This window comes from Tamandua tetradactyla, chromosome 3 (genome assembly GCF_023851605.1).
Source record: "Tamandua tetradactyla isolate mTamTet1 chromosome 3, mTamTet1.pri, whole genome shotgun sequence".
Taxonomy (NCBI): Eukaryota; Metazoa; Chordata; class Mammalia; order Pilosa; family Myrmecophagidae; genus Tamandua; species Tamandua tetradactyla.
This window is the reverse complement of record NC_135329.1, coordinates 151,996,230-152,018,134: the sequence shown is the minus strand read 5'-3', so window position 1 is coordinate 152,018,134 and position 21,905 is coordinate 151,996,230. Positions and strand designations below refer to the sequence as shown.

Genomic DNA, 21,905 nt, shown 5'->3' with positions numbered 1-21,905 from the left:
TAACAAAAAAGATATTCAGGAAGTTAGGGATTGTATACGGTCAGTATAAGGTTGAAGACCTTGGGTGACTGGGGTTATAAACTAGAGAAATCACTGATAAATTCTTAGTTATAAAATGGAACTAAAACCTGTCCCTAGATCATACAACTATCAAGACAATGTATTATTTCCCAAACTTCCTCCTACCCCACAAGAAATAACACAGCAGAATTGGGAAACACCTAGAAAAAGAATGTGGGGTGGATCTATCACCAAGCCCTACCTCAGTTGGGAGGGTGAATGCATGAGTATGATGTTTAATTTGTTGCATGATCTTTGAAATTTATGGTTGCATCAAATGTAATGTTTGGCATAAATAACTTCATGAGCATCGTTTAGGAGCACAGGAGATAGTGTTTTTTCTCCATCAACATCTAGAAGTGATATTAGGTCTTGAAGCAGTGCTCACCATCACCAGTGGTGATGGATTATGTATGGATTATGTCAGTAGATAGTGATCAGCATGGATTATGTTGGATCATAGTATGGATTATGTCAGTAGATAGCGAAGCAGCATGGACCTAGTGAGCTGGAGTGGAACTTGCAGGTAGCGAAATCAGAAGAAACACTTCAAAAACAACTGAAGTCAGCTTAGATGACTTAGTCTAATTGTAGCAGATTGAATATACGTGGAATCTAGTAGTCCAAACTGAAATGGACCCATTTAAGCAAAGGGCAGAAGGAAGACTAAGTGATAATGACCAAGGCATCAAAAAATCATGATCTCATTATAAATTAGGTTTAAAAAATTATATTCATATTCTCCATCCATATTTTTACCACAAGAATCTTTTCTTTTTCCCTGATGCTTTCCTGTCTCATCTGTTTTCTCTTATTTCAGTCATCAAACATAATATATGCTGTTATGGAAATATTCCCCATTTGGAATTTGTACCATCCTACTCCTGCTTAAAAATCTAATTTTGATGGAATCCTGCTCCACAGAATAACACATCTAGGTTCCTTGGCCTTATGTTAAAGGTGTCCTGTCACAAGACCCATACAAGCCCACCTCCAGCCATACCCTTTACTCACTGGCACTCCAACCTCCAATCCTTTCCTTAGGCCTACTGCCTCCCACCAGAAATGTGCTTTCTTCCACCAATTCAAATAAGAAGTTATCAATTTTAGGAAGCTTCATTAATACCATTCCCCTCTGGTTACTTTTTACTGTTCTTTATCTCCCATGACATGTACATTTTGCTGTGTTAGCTTACACAGCATTACACTTGTCACTTCATGTGTGGGGGAAGCCTCATTGGCTCTGAGGACAGAGGGCGCATTGTGTTTGTCTCTTCTTCCTACACACACATATCCACACACACAGCCTGCATACTCCTTACTGAGGAAAATTGATGAAAAAATTAGTATAATCATTTTCAAATACATACAGGCATATAACAAAAACTGGTATAAAAGATTTGTTATTACTTTAGAAATCCTCTAACAAAAACTCAACTTATTTTATATGAAAGACTCATCATCCATCCCACCATTATAGCTAAGCTAATATCAATGTAATATGTTTCGTTTTGTTTTGTCAAATGTATATTTACATTTTAGGGCATATTCAAAATGAAATTGATGCACATATACTTAGATTCTTTCGTTAATGTATAGATTAGGACTGTATGCTAAAAAGATAAAAAGTCTTGTTCTATAGGAAGAGGGGAAATTTCCAGATGTCATTAAATTGACTAAATGTTTTCTCAGTTTGCTGCAATTTGTTTTTTGTCTTTTGGAGATTTTCAGTAGTTTTCTTTATCTTTCTTTTGATCTAATATGGAGGTCACAGTTCTACCTCTGCTTTTTGTATAAATGAATTTAGCACTAACTGCTTTGGCTTCAGAATCACATCTAAGATCAGAAACAAGGATTATCCCTACCTCTTTTCTGTCTTATATTATCTATGCTTGGACCTGGAATCATCAGAAATTTCCATGAGGGTCATGTAAGTGTTTCCAAAAACGCAGTTGCCATTTCCACTCACTTGCATCTATTAACTGCTGCTGTATCGGGTCAGTTGGTTTCAGAGCAGAGTCCAGAGGAAAGTAGTTGCAATACAGACAAGTTTTTAGCTGAAGAGAAACAAGATGAAATGGTTGTGGGAGGTAATGCCCTGATAGGGCACTCAGGAAGCTTCCTGCCGTGAGTCTAAGGCCCTTGAAAGCCAAACATTTGAAAAGTTATCCAATGGGGCAGTTGTGGGAGGGTACTGATTACAAAACAAAGTTCACTTTCTTCACAATTTTACCTTAGCCTTGTTGTCCTTTCACATAACATCTGGTTTCTTAAAGACATGGGTGTTTTGGGTTGTGTGGAAGGGTTCTAAATGCTAAACCCTCTTAGTTATCGGTCTCCCACTTGATTTAATGCCAAAAATGTAGTAGAGTGCTGAGTTGTAAATGTCTGTGGTGGCTATGATTGAATGTATTTTTTTCCTGCATGATCATCCATTGTGGTGTTTGTAAGTAGTAAAAAATGAGCCTGATTTGTTCTCCTTTGTAGAGCCAGGCCGAGGCCCACTACAAAGGAAGTAAACATGCCAAGAAGGTCAAAGCACTAGAGGCAACGAAAAATAAGCCAAAAATGGTTTCTTCCAAGGACAGCACAAAGGCTAATCCCAGCTGCGCCATCACTCCAATCACAGGCAACAGCTCTGACAAATCAGGTCAAAGACACTTTTTGTTCTTTACATCCATTATGTTCCTCCTTTTTCCCTACCCTGATCCCATTCCCCCCCCCCTCAGTTGTTGCATGTTACATTCCATAATTTATTTTTGCAAGATTAATATGTTTCCTTCACAGGAAGGATTACATGTTTGCATGGAATCTAAGCATTTGATATGTTACCATTTTGTGGTGTTAAATACTTACATTTAAGTATATATGTATGGATGCATGTAAATATACATAAGTAAATATGAAAATAGAGACTACTTGGTCACGTGTTTAGATAAAAATCAGGAAATGGATCTAAGATACTGAGTGAATTATTATTCTTTTCTATTTTTTTGTGTGTGATTTTTACTAGAGACTTTTTCAGTGAATGAATTCTTAAGCTTGCTTCCTAATAGACATTATTATATTTTCTTACCCTGGGAAAGAAGGGGGGAAAGGGATAGGGACAAAAGGGTAAAATTTCTGAGAGAATAGCATTGCTGAATTAATCTGGAGGTGATTTCAGTAATAAAAGATTTTTATTTTTGAAAATCTTTTTGAAGTTCTCCTCAGAGTTACAAATGAACTCAAGGATTTGAGACAACCATTTGCAGAAAGTTACAAATTGACTAACAGAAGAACTTCATATAACTGAAAATAGGCTACTTGTGGAAGTGCTTCTTAAGAAGAGACTATATTTCATAGTCCCAATGAGTCAGCAATATCTTTGAATAAGTTCAAACTGAATGAATCAGTAGAAAGGGAAAAAATTCATTTTTCTAGCATGGATTTCATGAAATTGGATGTTTAATAAGTTTTCATACTCTCATAACTGCTCCTGAGGGTCCATGATGGATATGTCATCTTGTTTCAGTGGCTAAATCTAAGGAACAGTGTTTGTTAAAGGAAATTAATAGAATATGTCCCTTTCCCTTATGTTTGACTCTCTCTTTAGAGACCACTTTGTTTTGGAGAACAAACAAAAACAGATAGTGCTGATTCTCTTCTCCTCTTTCAGATCATTGCAGCATCTAAGGAGGAGGCTTTAAACATTCTTTTCCATGGCTGTCCAGGGTATTTGGAGAAGAAAAAAACTATTACTGTAAAAGGAAGGTTCAGAAAAGCCTATTCAGGAAGGGACAGTGAAGGAAGGGACACCATTATTAAGTCTCATAGATGCTAGTTCCAAAAGCTCTGTGGCTTAGGGGGAATGTTTTGGTTCAAAACAAAACAAGCAAAAAAATGACTTTTTGTTCTTTGTGTAATAAAATCACTAACTCATGTTAACGGATGAATTAATAATAAATATTGGATTATTACATAGTACTTCTTCCTTTCCAAAGACTAAAGCCTTTTTACATAGGTTATCCAATTTATCTTCAACCCATCTCTGTCAGATACCAGGATCAAATCCTGTCTCCACTTTACAGAAGAGCAAACTGAGGCATGGTACACATTGCAGCAGTTATTTGCTAAAGGTTACCCAGTGTTAGGAAGAACAGGCTCAGGCATCTCCTGACTCCCTACCTGGTTTCACTGTCTGCAAGATATTGTTGCCTCTATGAAATAATACTCTGTCAAAGGTTTTATTACTTGAATTATACTCTCCACCTCCAGCAGTAATGTTAAAATAATGGAGATTTTGTGACTTGAGCTAATAGCACAGTTGGTAGGTACTGTCAAAGTTCCAGCCCTGCTACTGAGTGTGCTCAATGTTCCACTTAAAAATTATATTATTTTATTGGACTTGGGTTTATGCTAGGAATAGGATTATTATATGGGAATTGATTTTACTCTAGGGAAAAGGAGTGAGCAAAAAGAGATTTAAAAATGGAAATAGAGAGGAATCATTAAAAAAAAAAAAACAAGATAATTAAAGAGAGAAGGAAAGATGTGGGAGAAGAGAAAAGGAAGTAGGAGAAAAAATCAGAGTAAGGGATAGAGCCAAGGAAAAGTATGGAAACAGAAAATCAAATAAAGGGATTTGAGTCACATCACAGCCTGCCTTATACCTACAAGGTGCCCAATGAGTATCTGTCGAAATTAAGTTTAATGAACAAGGTTTTCATTCTGACACTCTAATGCTAGCAGATGCTCTGAAATAAAAAGACTTTCTAAGCAATTGTTTGTGCCTCATAAGCAATAGGAACACACCAGGGTCAAGCATAGCAGTAGTGTAAACAAAGAGTGAGAACTGAAATATAGATCTAAGAACCTATTCTTAAATATTTGAGTGAAAAATGAAAACGTTACTTACTTGCTGCTTTAGTTGTCAGATTTCAAATGGCCAGGCATTCACAAATCCATAGGATTGATTGATTCAGTTTCCGTTCTCTCATTTTACCATCATGAGCTTAGCAACAGATTGTTGTTCAATGAAGGCAAATACTGTGGGAGAGGAAATAATCACATGTTAAGGGAAGAAACATCCGGAAGAACAGCAAACCAGGATTCACTGAACATCAGTCAAGGGAAGGTGTGATTTCAGAGAATCTGACAAAGATCACGGGACCCATAGATGGCCTCTCTCCACTCCTTATAGCACAAATTATTTATTCTAGGAAGTGACCTGAAATACTCCCAAGAACTAGAGAAGGCTTCCTTACCTCTATTTTAACACTTGGGACAGCCATTTCTCTCTTTTATGTTGTATTTGGAGACATAATTAGGCACATGTTACTATCTGGATCTGTGCATTACAAGGAGATTTATAATAGTGGATTCTGTCATATATAAAAACAACAGAGTATCATTGCGAATCTTTTTATTCCTCCTTAAGGTCAGTAAACACAATGAGTTAAAACTGTAATAGCAGGAAGCTCTGACAACACAAATGAAAAAATTTAAATGTTTCGTTAAAGGCATTTAAGTAAGAATAGCTGCCCCATTCACTTTTTAGGAGTTGAGGTGGAATTAAATGTAAAATTCAAAGAAATGGCTTCCTGGTCTCCTAGGATCTGTCCCAAGTCCTTAATGATGCATCAGTGGGAGTTCAAAACATGGTGGGAGGGAGGATAAATGTGCTTTGGGAGAATTGGGGTCAGGGCACAGCAAGCATAAGACAGCTTCAGGAAGATAGCTAGAACATATTGGCCAAATACTCTACCCAAATTTCTCCCTGGAGTTCAAGTGTCATAATGCCATAAGACAGCATACTTCCCTGTCATAATATGTCCCATACATCAAATTGAAGGGGCTTTGTGAAAGCATGTAACAACTATAACAGGGTCAAAAAATACACCCTTCAAAAAACCTTTTTTTCTTTGAAATAAAATATTGTGATAGTCAACATAATGGTCCATATGTCTAGGCTTTAGCACTGGATGCTTTTAAAAATTAATTAGATTTCATAATGCAGGTAATATATTTCTAGTTCAAATTACATAAAGCTATTTAGAGCTAAACAGCCTTTAATCATTTGCTGCCTAAACAGATGGAACTCAGATGGAATGATTCAGAATGCTATAGATATATTTATAAATGCAATTAATAGTACAAATGATAGAACTAGCATGCTCTGCTTGAGATATAACAAAAGGAGCACCTCAGATATATTCAGCTTATAAAATTCAGTCATATATATTTCTTTATAAATTCATAATAATCCAGTGAGATAAGTAGGGCTGAAATTAACATTCACCCTGTATTCATTCATGCAACAAACTTGATATCCATTCATTTATTTACTCAACAAATATTTACTATCTATACTAAATGGTATAGTAAATCAGCGTATTTGCCAAATATGGGGGTCCAACAGTGAACGGAAAGGCATTTTCTTGTCTTCAAAAAGCTTCTAATCTAGTGGTGTTTTTTTGTACTGCATTGAATATTAGGAATATAAGGAGAAATAGTATGAAGTTGCCACCTTCAAACTGCTTCTCAAAATATAACAATGAAGAACCTGGGTCTTTGAAAGGTTAAATGTATTGCTTAACTCAAATCCCAGTAGAGTCAGAATAGAAAACTCAAGGTTTCTGAGTGCATGCTGTTATCACCATTATTTTTAAACTTCTTTGACTTGAAGGAGTAAATGCAAGTATCTTAAAGGACAAAGTCAGAAACCACTCAGCCACTTTTTTCAGAATTAGTAAATAGGACCACATACTATGTTTAAATTGTTTGTTGATTGTTGATTCTTTTTTGGTAGGAACTTTGGCAGTGAAATAAAGGACCCTTAAGAATTTGTTTTATTAATAATCCCTAGTTCCTATGCAGTATAATGTCTGTAACAATTAATTTTAATAGAAAAAAGTTTTAGCAGTTACAGATCTTTTTAATGACATATTTTAATAAAAATATTCAAATTTAATTTCATTTAAATGGCAAGTAGCAAATGTTCTCAGAGCTCCAGCCTGACAATGATGTGTTTTAACATGTTTAGAGCCAAACTGAGATAGAGGTTAATGCTGAGAAAGGACATCACCAATATGGCAGACACCTTAAACTGTCTCCTAAAGGGCATAGTTGAGTTGTCAAGAACACTGTCCATATTTTCAGTGATTTTGAATCATTCCATCTAAAAGATTTCCATCATAGACAGGAAGACTGTGTCTTCTATCCTATACCCATGACCTCTGAAGGCTGTGAAATGAGGGTTTGAGAAAAAACATGAGGAGAGAGAGAAGATAAGGCACCTCAGAGCAGTTCATTTTAGTTCTTAGCATGCTGTGCTTTTGCCTGGTGGCAGTTTCTCAGGTGTGAACCCAGAGCAGTTATCAACCAGTAGATCAGTATGTTTTGCCTGGGAAGGCTGCCATTCAGATTTTTATGGTCACCCTGTTGCCTTATGAATGTGTATTTTCAATTTTATCAGAGTTTTTCTGCCAGGGATACAAATGGAGGCCATTGTCTAGTCGTTTTTATGGGTTCCCATGTGTGTTTTGTAGTTTCTATGTATTGTTACAAATGGAGCCAAGTTTTCCAAATGACAACTTCTCATTTCCACTGCCTGCTGTTGGACTCCATCAGTTAGCCAGCAAGGTCTTCTTAACTGCCTCTTTCCCTCGTTTTGTCTCTAGCAACAGGACCTTGGGTTGTTGAATAGAAGGAATGATAGTGTTCTGCACTGGCAGTGCCTGTCATTTATAGACAAGTGTTATCATAAATTAAGCATACATCTATCCAAATCCAGAAAGCTGAGATTTAGTACCACCCCATAAAATAATAGATTAACTGTATTTATGACAGACATCTGAATCTGAAGTTCTGGGGTTCAATCATGTTGAACATAAGGGAGTCTGATCTGTCTAAAAAGAACAGACCATTATACTAAGACTCATATTTTCATCAAATGTACATATATCATTAAGACTTTTAAAGTCAATTTAAAAAATGGAACTGCCTCCATCTCTGCCCATGCACCTTGAATTTGACAACAGCATCCTGCCAGGAGAGAGTGAAGATTCTCGTGCAGTTGAATATTTGCCATCCTCTGGAAACTAACTTGTTTTGAAACATATTATTTTGAAATAACGTTCAACATTTACTGTTAATTATTCCACTTCTGAAAGCTATTTCCTTGTTTAGCTCTGAGAAAAGTGAGCCAAAAGTTGAGAATGACTTATGAATTACTGAGGATCTGTTAACTTACGCTTCACTGGGAATATGTTATAAACCATTCTAAAAAATAAAAGCTCAGATTTCTTCTTAAAGTTTATGTCACTATTAAAAACTTTTCTCATGTTCAGATATATTTATTTTTCACTGGTATCATCCCTTTTGATTATATTTATTTCTGCACTGAAAAGATATTGGAATATAAAAGAACTTTGTATGTACATTGAATAATTTTGTAAATGCACAACCATAAATGCCCTTGAGAGTCTAGCAGAGGTTATTACTTACATTTTTATGACATTCCACTTATTTGTTTCAAGAAGAATTCTATTACAGTGAGAGTTTTCTGGCAAGGGTAGATATTCAGATAGAGCTACTCAGTAAATATGTGTAGATTCAATATGCAGGGCATGGGGCTAGGCGCTTACTGGAATTCTGGACCTACCTTTCAAGAGGCTTATAGTCTAATGCCCTACCTTAAAGTTAGCCTTTATTATAAAACTTTACCTAAATGTTTTTCATGGAAATATTTCTAAAGTATTTTCCTCTTTCATGTCTTCTTTCTCTGAGACTCAGTTTCACTGTTAGGGATTCTGACCATTGCATTGTGTGGTAACTGACTGATGCTCTCATTTCCGTGGACCGTTGCTATTCAATACAACTTTCTGCAAAGTCTAAAATGATGTATAATTCAGTTGTCCAATATGAGTGCCACTAGCCACATGTGGCTGATGGTCACCTGAAATGTGGCTAGTACCCCTAAGAAAATTAACACTTAATTTTATTTAAATTTAATTCATTTAATTTTAAATAACCACACGTGACTAATGGCTGCCATAATGGACAGTGTGTTTCTAGATTGTGTTACTCTGCTCCTTAGACTTACTGCGATTCTAAAGGAGGCAATTTATTCTCTGAGCCTCTGTTTACTCATCTGTAGAGTGGGAATGAAGCCCTCTCTATGTCACAGGAGTGCTGTATGGATCAAATGAAAAGATTGTGAAAGAACTTTGCAAAATATATAGCATAATAGAAATGCCTGTTATTGATGTTCTGTGGTGTCTTATTTTAGCTGTCCATTCTTGCTGCTTTCAGTGAGAGATAACAGCTGCCCCTTCTGACAGTCAACTATCATCATTTTCCATTATACTACATCTAATATACACTACTGTAGAAAATTAGACCCAAGCTTGTTAGACTCATTTGCAAAAAAAAAAAAAATTTAACAGCAGTATTAGTTACTAATTAGCATGTAACTGAATGATTAATGTCTGCTTTATACTGTTTTAAACATTTTCTATGCTCTATCATATTTAAGGATTCTAACAGTCCCCTAATGGATACTGGAAACTGAGACTTACAGAGGGGAATTAATGGTCCAGAGTCATTCAGCTAGAAAGTGATCTCAAGGCCAGAGTCTCTCCTGGCAGTTCCTCATGTCCACCACCCTGATATGCTGAAAGTTCTCAGACTTTACTGTATATGCTCTTTAAAGGTTGTTTGAGATTATATTTTACTAGGTGATGCTTTTGAAAACTCAACATCCTAGAAAAGTATGTCATTTCTCTCCCTACTCTATCTTACAGATAGTTTCATTAAGGAAAAAAAAAATCAAGTTTTGAGTAACTTTAAATAAGGATGTATTAACCACAGTGTGAATCCCGAGTACCACTTATCTTCTGTGCAGCTGTAGCAGGGAAAAAAGGAGCATAAGTTTGGAATTAGAGTAATTCCACCACTCACTGACAGTGTAAAGTTAGCCAGGTCACCCTTGCCAAGTTTCTGTTTCCTCATCTGTCAAATGAGGGTGCAATGCATACTTCTTAGGGTTTTTGTTGAGATTAATGAGCTAATAGATGTAAGATGCTCGGCTCAGTGCCTGTCATGTAACAGACACTCAATAAATGAGATCCATGGAAAGCAACCATTTGTTCAAAGAAATTTCAAGGTCCCGTTCTTTTTTTCTTTTTTTTCAATTTTTTAAATATATTTATTAAATTTAACCACTTACAAACACATTCTTACCATATGATCATTCCATTCTTGATATATAATCAATAACTCACAATATCATCACATAGTTGTATATTCATCATCATGATAATTTCTTAGAACATTTGCTCAATTCAGAAGAAGAAATAAAAAGAAAACAGAAAAAAATTCATACATACCATACCCCTTACCCCTCCCTTTCATTGATCACTAGCATTTCAATCTACTAAATTTATTTTAACATTTGTTCCCCTATTATTTATTTATATTTAATCCATATGTTTTACTCGTCTGTCAATAAGGTAGATAAAAGGAGCATCAGACACAAGGTTTACACAATCACACAGTCACATTGCGAAAGCTATATCATTATACAATCATCTTCAAGAAACATGGCTACTGGAACACAGCTCTACATTTTCAGACAATTCCCTCCAGCCTCTCCATTGCACCTTACCTAAAAAAGGTGATATATATTTAATGCATAAGAATAACCTCCAGGATAACCTCTCAACTCTGTTTGGAATCTCTCAGCCATTGACACTTTATTTTGTCTCATTTCGCTCTTCCCCCTTTCAGTCGAGAAGGTTTTCTCAATCCTCAAGGTCCCGTTCTTATGTTGACCCTCTGATCATTTCAAGCCATGCTGGCACAGTACAGTGACCTGTGCTTATATTCTTCTTTATGGGCTAATTTTATTACCTCATGGAATTATTTGCACTACTGTTTTCATTCCAGGGTATGTACCCCATCCTGCACACAGTAGTCACATTGCTAACATAATTAACATAAATTAAATGAGTAGTATTAAGCAGAATTTAATGAGAGAGCTCTGGTGCACTCTTTAGAATGTGGACAGAGCAAGAAGACACTTGTTAGTGCTTTTTCCTTGAATTCAATAAGATAGCTGTCCATCTGATGGGATGACAGTTTCTCTATGTACAGCTATAGTTTTTTTGTTTTGTTTGTTTTGTTTTGTTTTGGGGAAAGGTGCATGGCTTGGGAAACAGCTACAGCTTTGCAAGAAAGGAAAACCCAACACCTCTGCACCTTCTAAGAAAGAAAAATGAGTGTTATATGTTAAGAAGGCTGAAGCCCAGGTTGGTTCCTAAAATCAAAGGAATTGGGGGTGAGGGTATGATCAGATTGGGAAACATGCCCCTGCCTGACAAAATCCCTGCTAGCATTTATGCTAGTAAATAAGGTTTCTTGCTAAAAATGTCTTGTGTATATGATTTTTTGGTATTTCTTATATATTCTTAATTACTTAGTCTCTAGAAAATCCATGATTTGCTTACCTTCAAATATGAGATGAAATAAATACTAGAATTTCTTGACACAACAGAGATTAGCTTATTCCTTGCTTTCAAATATTTGAATTTCTGTCAAAAATCATGATTTTTGCTTATTTAGGTAATAAAATGAACATGCCTACATTAAAATAATTTGTCCTTCTTAGCATAGTTATCTTTGTCCTGAGTTATCAGTTAATAAATAATTTTACTCAATGTGGAAATTAATTTATTCACAGCTTTTTGGTTTTAGGAAAAGATATTTACTTTATTTTTTTCAACCAAAATTTTGTCTAATCCTTTGATAACCCATAAGATATAATGACTAATATCCAGGGAGAGTTTAAGTACTTTGGAAAATCATTAGCAGATGCTCAGTTTATATTACTTATGGCATTTTAAATTCCCCTTTGGAAAGCAACTTCATAGAATAAATCAAGAACCATAAAAATGTCTATTCTGTTATACAAGTTAATTCCTCTTTCTGGAATTTATACTGAGGAAATAATCCTAAATTCAGAACAGGAAAAATAAAACTTTATGCATTAAGATGCCCATTGTTGCATTATTTGTGTTAATGAAAAATGGAAACAGGATGATCAGTAATCACAAAGTACTTGTACACAGTAGAATATTGTATAGCTTTAAAACAAATAAAAGAAGCAACATGGAAAAATGAATGTATTAACTTACAAAACATAGTAAATCGAAAGTTACAAAATGGTTTATTCATTTGTATATTTGTTCATTGAAGCCCCACTGTACACCCAGCATTTGGCTAGGCACTGGGCTTGTGGTGATCAATCAGACAGTCTGGGATCTTGCCTTCGTGAAAGCATATTTTCTGGAAGAGTAAATATGGAAAAAATGGTGACATGCTTGATAAGAGAAAAGAAAGGGGACCTTGGCCTAGTCTGGAAAGAAAGAGAAAGCCTAGGCAGAGGAGTTAAGCTGTCAATGCCTAGAGGATGAGAAGAAGTAACTCAGACTAATAGAGGCCTTAGTTTGAGGTTTGAGGGAAAGAGGATCCTCATCAGAGGGGCCACTATTTCAAAGAACTCATTAAATAATAGGGGCAATTAAGACAGGTGAGTCAAGGAAGGGAATTTAGGATGTTGGCAAGGGAGTAGTTGAAATGAAAAGTAAGGACAGAAATGAAAGCAGAATGAGATGATGGACATCATCATAGAGGTTCCGAACCTCTTTTTGTGCCATGGATTCCTTTGGCAGACTAGCGAAGTCTATGAACCTTTTCTCAGAATGATGTTTTAAATGCATGAAAAATATATATTTTACAAAAGAAAAATATTATATTGAAATAGGGCCATCATTTTTAATCATGATATAACAATATAGCAGTAATGTATTAAATAAGATCTAGCAGTGGGTCTGATATCTACCATAATTCTGTAGTGATGATGAACATAAACAGTATTTTGAGCTTCCTAGGATTACCATAATATATGATAGAAATATCTGATATCTATTGGTGAAAAAGTTTCAGGTGCTACTAAGGCTACTATAGTTTATTGCCTTTGTTCTTAATTGAAGGGTGTGCTAAATTTCAGTTAGAGATACATAAAAATAAAGATGTGTTTTTTGTCATCCAGGTTCATTGATTCTCTGAATTCACGGACCCCCTGGAAGTGCACACACCCCAGGATAGAAACTCCAATTTAGTGTGATAGAATTACGTAGTTTTTCCCCTCTATTCTTTATAGGGTATGCTATTTTTATAATAACTTCTTCCAGTGAGTTAATGATGTTTATGTATCATGGACATAGGCAGGATAGAAAATAAAGTGTTAGTCATTTGTATTATCATTTGTGAGGGCCACAATTTGCAATGCAATGTTATATCTGCTTTTTGCTCAGTTTTGCTATTGTCACAGTAATAATTCCCATGTAGCAATATTTCCAAAGGCCTAAGCCTGGTAAGGAACCCCAGGCAAACCTCTTTGTGGGCCCAGGCCTCTTAAACCTTTTTAAAGGAGACTCTCATTTTTTCAACAAAATTTCTTCTGCAACCTGTAGTTCTTAAGTGTAAATCTGACTCTGACAACTTAAAAATAATGCAGCGGGTTGAATTTAGTTACAGGAGCTAGATTTGAAATGTAAACTTATGATGGGCTTAGCAATACATTTTTAAAGGATTAGTAGCTTTCTTATGCCTGGGCATTCCAGCTCCTGAATATCTGCCCAGTTGCCCTAAGTCAAGAAAAACCTAGTTAGGTCCATGAAGAAAAGGGCCCAATCCCTGTCTCTTGGAGTAGCCTGAGGCAATAAGCTTGTTTGTTGGCAGTAATATTTCTGCCCTGACCAGATGAAGAAAGACTCAGTTTCCTCAGAAGCTCTCGAGCTTTCAATTTTCAGTTTGGCCCTCACCCTGCTTGGAGTGTCAAAGCTACCTTCTACTAACCTCTACATCTAGAGAAGGATGAGGATGAAAGGAGCAGGACTCAGATGTTTACTCACACCTTATGAATCTGTTTCCTCTGTAAAGGGCCATTAATTTAGAAGAAAAAGAATTTGCTCCTCATTCCACCTAGAAAATTAGTTTTTAATCTTTTTCCTGGCTTTTGAATCTCTACTGGACCTTCTTCCTAAGGGATTCTATTTGAGTTACATGAGTTACTTAATCTTTTTTCCATAATAAAGCTGCCTCAGGAATAACTATTTCACATCTCTTTGTGACAAATCAGTAAAAGGGCAGTTTTTCAATCTGAAGAAGTTGAAATATGAATTCTCTATTGTACAAATCTAATGGCTGGAAAACTACACAAAATTGGAGAAAGCTGTTCATTAGATCCAAACTGTAGACAAACAATCCCTCTTTTGTGCTCACCTAGAAAAGCTGACAGGTTCACCAATGTCAGTGCCAGTTCACCCATTTGAATGTAGGCTGTCAGTTTTCAACATGAAGATATTCGGAGAGGCCGTTATTTTGTCTGAGTATGAGACTGGCAGCTTCTGCTCCACAACAGAGTGGCACGAGGAATAACAGGTCATTTGACTGAGGGCACTCAGAGAAAGAGGACAACAGCTGACATTTCTTTGGACCACAAAATTGCCACATGGTGTATGTAGCCTAGTAGCTAGAATTTGGTTGATACAGGCTTGTAAATGGAAAGAGCAGCAGATCCTCAGGACTGTAGTCTGGTGGGGAGTTACTAGAGGTGTTAATACATTGAAGGGCATATTTTGAACTCAAAAAGATTATTCACCTCACCTTCATGAGTCCTACCTTACATATAACAAATAAGCTTTTTGTTTGTTTTTTCAGGAGAGGACCTACAGACTCTGATTCAGTGAAGAGTCACTTTAATGTACAGGCAATTTGTCCTGCTTTCAGGATTTGTCTATAGGCCAAGATATGAAAATTAGGCACAAACATAGTTCACTAAGAATTAGCAAGCTTCACAGTGATCAACAAAACTTGAAGACACAGGGTTTCTAGAATTGAGCTGAACTCCTGGTTACTTGGCATTGATGTGAAGGGCCCTCCAGCATCAGACTGGCCCAGTATATGATATTTCAGTGATCTAAAAATCTTAAAAACTAGCTTTAATTTCCACATCTGTCGTTGACTACTCTGTGTTTGGGGGCTTGTCACTTAAGCTCTTTTTGTTTTGTTTTCCACATCTGCAAAATGACATAAACCACATTGAGAACTCATTCCGTTTCCAAAAGTGGTCCCACTGTTTACCCTCAAGTGGGGCCACAAAATCAGACATTTTCCACCAAGAAACCCTGTGATTAATGAAGCGAGTCAGGTAACTAATAAGTGTTGTGAAATAAACCAGCCTAGATTATACTCTCCTGGGTAACCCTTGGGAGCACATGGAATTAGATCAAATCCAAATAAGGCATCTAGTTGCAGAAAGCCTGCATAGGTGACTAAAAGATTCTCAGTGTCCTAGTTCAGTCTCAGGTTACCTGGTGTAGAGCTTATGTGCCTTGGGGATTTTAGTTAGTCATGAATGGTGCCATGACTAAGACAAAGCTTTCATAATGACCCCCCATTTAATGATGGACATTTGTCACCTAGAGGACATAGTACTTGAAGTTTCTTAAGGAGAATTATTGTATAAATACATCAACCATGTAATTGCTAGTAACCCTGATGAACATAGTGTGATTGAATTTAATTAAGTTAGTTTAATATTTAATTTAATATTGACCAACTGGAAAAGAAATGGTTTGTTGGGCTAGACGCATCTGATGAATCTCTAAATAGAACACTTAACAGTTCCATTGGAAACCTTCAGAGAACAGAACACCAGTCTATATGCTAAGAAGATGGCTTCTTTGATGAACCTTTATTTTCACATTTAGTTTGGCAGTATCTATATGTACATTTGTGTAGGATTCCTAATAAAAGAGTTGATGAAATTCACAGATCTGTTGATTTTCTCAAATATCAAAATATTGGATCTGGCAGGAAGGAATGTGTTTGTTGTTATGACTGTATCCTAGAACACCTCAAGGAAAGCCATTCTGAAGAGAATTGCATCAACTTCAAGTAATTTTAACTATTTAGCAAATATATGACCTTTACCACAGTGATACAGCATTTTACCTAATCAGCAGCTGAAATGCATTTATCTTTTTGGTCGATGTATATTTATTTCACTAGTTATGATTCAGCTATTAGTAGTGAATTTTTCTTTTATTTCTACTTGTGAGGCTAGAAAGCACTGCTTGAATCAAACATTCCTTACTTCAACAAAGGTATTGCCCACCTACACTTTTCTGGGCACAAAGATGAATTAACACATTGTTCCAAAACTCAAATATCTCTCTATCCTGGTAATAATTTTTGAGTACAACATAATTATATGTACTCAAAAATTATTTAAGACTAAAACATAACTATGTGCAGAGGATTATGAAAGCATAGAGAAGGGAAGGAGGGAAAAGATAAGTTCAAAGATTAGAAGTAGCAAGATCAATAAAGAAGCATTATGGTATTCCAGAGGGAATAGATAAAGGCTTGAACTGAGGCAGTGGCACATAGTAGATGATGAATAAATACCCAGACAGAAAGGCAAATAAGCTAATAGAAAATATATTTAAAAGATCAGCATCAATAGATTTGGATCATTGATTGAATGGAGAAGATGAAAGGGAAGAATCCAAGGAGTCTTTTCTGACAGATGTAACAGACCTGGTAACATCATTAATTGAGATGTCTACTTGAAAGGGTCCCTAGGAGGAGCAGATCATGCATTTGAAATTAGACAGGTTAAGTTTGAAATACCCATGAGACAAAGTAGAATAGTTGATTCATAGACTGTTCGGGAAAAGAGGCTTTGAACCTGGGCGTAAAGTAGAGATTTTTCCTGTGAATTTAGAAATGTGTCAGTGTGGTAGAGGAAACTATTGGAGTGAATTTAGCTCATGTAAGGCCTCAGGAGAGAACAGGTGTGTGGACTTCAGGAATGACAGCATTTAGGGGCAGGCAGAAGGGTAAGGGCTGGTAAAGGAGGCCTAGAATGACTGTGCAAATGGAAGAAATAGGGAGAAACAGGGACATTGGAAGTGAACTCATCCAGCTGACAAGAGGTTTGGTGAATGGGTATACTTCTTAAGAGGAAAGCTTCTGTGGGAAAGCTGATTGAGTATATTCCCTTTTTGTAATCACTGTTTTCTGATACTTTTATCTGATGGTAAAGCCTCTTCTACAGATATATAATTTTCTACTATATATGTTCCTAATTTAAGCAACTCTATAAGATTACAGAATTTTAAATAATATTTGTGTGATTATTGTATTCTTAGAGAGTTCTGCTTTCAAAAACAATTCTTTAACTAGTATAGTTCAAAATATTATTCAATTTTCCAAGATCTTTTTGCACAAGACTTTTCAGTAAAACATCTAATAAATAAAGTAAAGCAAACTGATCATTATCTGCAGTATTGGCCTTTTCTTCCTGTTCCATTGGACAGGTGCAGTTCTCTTATACTACAAATGAATATCCCTTTCTTTGTACATCCAGTGATATAGTGCTGATGCTATAGCATCTCTAGATTGTATTACATTTTGTTTAGCAAAGAACCTCAAGGTTCCAAATTGACTTGTAAACCTTGCAGCTTGTATGCTTCTTTTTTGTAAATTCATTAAGTCCCTTAGTGGAATTCTACCTTAAATTTTAAAACATCTGTCATCAGTTGGTTGTTACTATCATTTGTACTATGCCAAATGTGCAGATAAGAAGGAGAGGAATGAGGCAAAGGCCTAGGAAGTCTTCCTCAACACAACAATTTACATACATACAGGTTTGTAGTATTTGTCTAATGTAGAGCCATGTGGGCTTTTCAGCTTCATTTCTCACAAGAAAGCATAATGGTTAGGAAGGAGTTACTCTGAATTACATCCATCAATTTCTCATTATTCAGAAAGTGGGAAGAGAATGATTTCAGAATTCCTCATCAAAGTAAACTAACGTGGTTTAATGAGTGTTGAGCAATAATATTGGGATTGCTTTGTTTTTTGGAATAATAATGAGATGTTGGACAAGATAATTATGAATATAGTAAAATATGTAAGTAGCATTCTTTCAGTGCGTCTCCCTGTGGCTTATTTCTTTTTAGTGCAATATTAACTATAAAACAGAGAACTTAATTGTAAAAATTGACAAGCAGTATCCTTCAATGACCTCAGATAATGCAAAGTATGAACCTGTTGAAATTTTGGCCTTGGTTTCCCAAGCAGTTTTCTCAAGTTTGGGGCTTTTCTGCTCTTCTGCAAGGCTTGTCTTAGAAAGACGTTTGCTAAGAATCAGTGAACAAGGCTCTCTTGGTTTTTCACTCTTTTTGACAAATTGTTAAGTGACTACACGATAAACAGCTGAGGCCCTATTGCATTTTTTTATTAAAGACAAAATATACCCTACAGTGGTTATTCAAGGATACCTAAGAGCAGGGAAAGAGTTGAACAGAACAGATAAGGTGCTGCCTCTAAAATTATTTTCCTTAACTTTTGCTCCACTATTGGTTGCCAGTATAGGGCTATATTTTCATGTTTATCTACTTACTGGATGCTATTATAAATGTTATATAAAATTCTTATTTATATATATAGTGTACATGTTAACCATAAGATATTTCAAAAATAGGGAAAAATTACAAAGGAGAAATATTATCTCTAATCTCAGTAAGTGGCACCAGTATTCACCAAGAGCTCACATCAAGATCATAGTAGTCATTATTGATTGCTGTCTTTTTCTGATAGCCTATGTTGAATCGATGGGAAGTCTAGTAGGTTCTACCTACAAATATGTCCTGAAACTACTGCTCATAACTCTACCATTTTGATCCTGGCCCAGGCAACTGTCATCTCTTCCCTGGATACCTACAGTAGTCTCCTAATTCATCTCCCTGTGTTTATCTTTTCACAGTCTGTTCCTCGCATGGCAGTCAAAAAGATATTACAAAAACTTAATTCAGATCACCTCTCTCTTCTTCTGGGTAATTATATATAGATTACATCCAAATTTCTGTCATCCTCTGCCAGACTGTATGTGGTCTGACCCCTTGCCAGCAGCTCCACCATCCACCCTGCACTCACTCCACTCCATACTGACTTGCCTTCTTGTACTTGCTTGATCTTACTTCAAGGTTTTTGTCCTTATTATTTTTGGTTCCCAGAATGCGCTTCCTTCCAGAACCCCTATTGTTTGATTCAGGTGTCTGTTTATTCCTCAGACAGCCTGCACTGACTTTTTTTTGCCAACTTCTGCTTATTTATACCCATACACACTTATTTTCTGTCTCTCACTGGACAGTAAGTTCCATGAAGTCAAGAACTTGGTCTTTTTCTCCTCAACTTGAGTGTCTAGAATAGTGTATAGCAAGGTGCTCAATGAATATTTGTTGGGCGGATGGATGTATAGATGGGTAGATATGGATTGACGGATGGTATTTCCTTAGGATTTACTTGGTGAAATTGTATGAACTTCATATATGTTGTCAAATTGTTTCAGAATGGTTATACCCCTCTACGTTACCACCTAGCAGTGTAAGCAGGTACCTATATCTTATCCTTCCTTCTCTTACTTACTGTAATTTTTAATCTTTGCCACTTATCAGAGGTGGAAAATGATACCTCTTAGTAGGTGTAATTTGTACAGCTTGATAAATTGAAACAGATGTTATTCAAAACAAAATTGCAAGGAAATTTTTCTTCATGTGGGGAATTAGAGATCTTTTGAGTATTCTTTAATCCTGCTGGGAAATTAGCCAAGAAGTAAAACTCAGAGAAAACAACACTTAAGCAAATTTTTGCATAGAATGCATTTCTAAAAGTCTATTGTTGTTATTTGCTTCCCTGGGTTACACACAAAGTTTCCACCTTTAAAGAAAGTGTATTAAAATAGGCTTATTCATCTGGTTCTCAGCAAGTTTTGCCAATAATGTGCTATACTTACTGTGACATCTTATAACTAAGATAAACAAAGATGTTACTATCCACTCACCCTTATTCAATAACGTCAGCTCTTCGAGAAAATGCTCCTGAGACTGAGCACTCCTAGTCTAATATCCCTCGTAACAGAAGAGGAATAAGAACACTGGCTTAGGGTTCAGGAAGCCTGTATTTGAATCTGTACTCTACCGTTTATTAATTGAATGACTATGGGCAAGTTATTTAAGCCAGCTAAGCCTGGTTTGATTTTTAAAAACAATTGGTATCATCATAAGACAGCATTTAGAGAGTACAAACATGCCACTCCAAGAAAGTGATATGTAAAACATGTATCTGACAAAGGACTCCTGTTCAGAGTACATGCAGAATTCCTATGAATCAATAAGATAAAAGCTTACAACCTACGAAAAAATGTAAATGTAAAACATTTGAACAGACACTTCACAAAAGAAGCTCTATGGTTGGCTGATAAGCATATGCAAAGGCACTCAATATTATTAGTCATTAGGGAAACACAAATTAAAACTACAATAAGAAACCACTATACCTCCCCTAGAATAACTAAACTTAAAAGACTGGCAATACTAAGTTGTGGAACAAATGGAATTTTCATACATTGCTAATATGAATATAAATTGGTGCAACCATTTTGGGAAAATTTTGCCTAATAAACTAACGCTAGAAATATGCATATCTTGTGATCCAGCAATTCTACTCCGATGTGTATGTGCTCCACTTAAATGAGTGTTTATATTTATGGAAGAAAGCATATTTAAAACTCTTCAAAATAGCATCATTCAGAACAGCCAAAAATCAGAAACATCTCAAATGTTCATGCATAGTAAAATTAATTAATTATGTCATAGTCATACTATGGAATACTATCCAGAAATGAGAAAGGACAAATTTCTTATATAAGCAAAAACATGGATAAATCTCATAATACCAAGTGAAAGAAGTCAGGCACAAAAGAATACATATTGTATGATTCCATTTAACAGAGCATCAAAAACAGGCAGAACTGATGTAAGTTGATAGAGGTGAGAATAGTGACTATGCTGGGGGGATATCAACTGACTAGGGGTCCAAGGGAGCTTTCTGTGGTGGGGGAAACATTCTGTATCTTGATGTATATTATATTTACATGAATATATATGTAAAAGTTCATTCAGATTTGTATAGTATATGTTATACCTCGGTAAAAAGAAATGGAAAATAATAAATGAAAAAATAGAGAAAGGAACAATATCTGCCTCATAAGAGATTGTGAAAAATAAGTGAGATAAGTGCTGAACATAGTGCTTGTTCTGAAGTAATGATCGTCAGCTGTCGTTTTGTGAATATTGTTGTTACTTTTACTATTGCTGTGAGATCTAACTCTCTGGAACAGTTAGTAGACTTTTTTTGTCTCTACATAAAACCAAGTTCCCTAAATAATGATTGCACCTCTGAATTATCTCAGCTCCTAAGAAACATGCTCCAACCAACTTAGCATTATTACTAACAGTCTATAAAAGGAAATTTGTTTTTATTGTAAAGTTTGCTCTTATTTAATATAAAAGTTTTTAATCCCCTAAAATACATTTAGTTCAAAATCTTTGTTCCCCTACAGAATTGATGAGAATTTTTAAAAATTACTTCAAAATGCAAATCATTGATCTTATGACATATTAAACTGCTTTAATAATAAAATAATTGCATATCAAATTAATAATGAGAGATCCTATTTCATCTGTCAGATTGGCAGATAGTGAGTAGATCAGTAAAGGTACAGGGAAAACAGCACTTTTATAAGGCTCCAAAAAATACCAATTTATATACCCTTCTGGAAGGCAATTTGGCAGTGTGCGTCAGAAGCTCAAAAAAGCATGTACATGCTTTTTGTCCCAGCAATTCCTCTTCAAAGATTATGCCCTGAAGAAATTATCAGACAAGTT

The 21,905-nt window shown here is 35.6% G+C and overlaps 1 protein-coding gene and 1 long non-coding RNA gene across 35 annotated transcripts in view; one reads left to right on the top strand and one right to left on the bottom strand.

Moving 5' to 3' along the window:
• The window catches only part of ZNF385B (zinc finger protein 385B), a 479,275-nt gene that overhangs the window by 446,787 nt on the left and 10,583 nt on the right, over window positions 1–21,905 (top strand). For all 33 annotated transcript variants that reach the window (XM_077154333.1, XM_077154334.1, XM_077154332.1 and 30 more), the window contains one exon: window positions 2,548–2,710. In XM_077154333.1, the coding sequence (XP_077010448.1) occupies window positions 2,548–2,710 (163 nt within the window). The remainder of the gene's footprint in view (window positions 1–2,547; window positions 2,711–21,905) is intronic.
• On the bottom strand, window positions 1,943–14,511 carry LOC143677827 (uncharacterized). Of its 2 annotated transcripts, none has more exons than XR_013172912.1 (3): window positions 14,389–14,511; window positions 4,958–5,088; window positions 1,943–2,117 (listed from the first exon to the last, which is right to left on the bottom strand). It is a non-coding gene; the product is annotated as an uncharacterized LOC143677827 (long non-coding RNA). The 2 variants fall into 2 exon arrangements; XR_013172911.1 differs by lacking the exon at window positions 14,389–14,511 and adding an exon at window positions 5,307–5,782.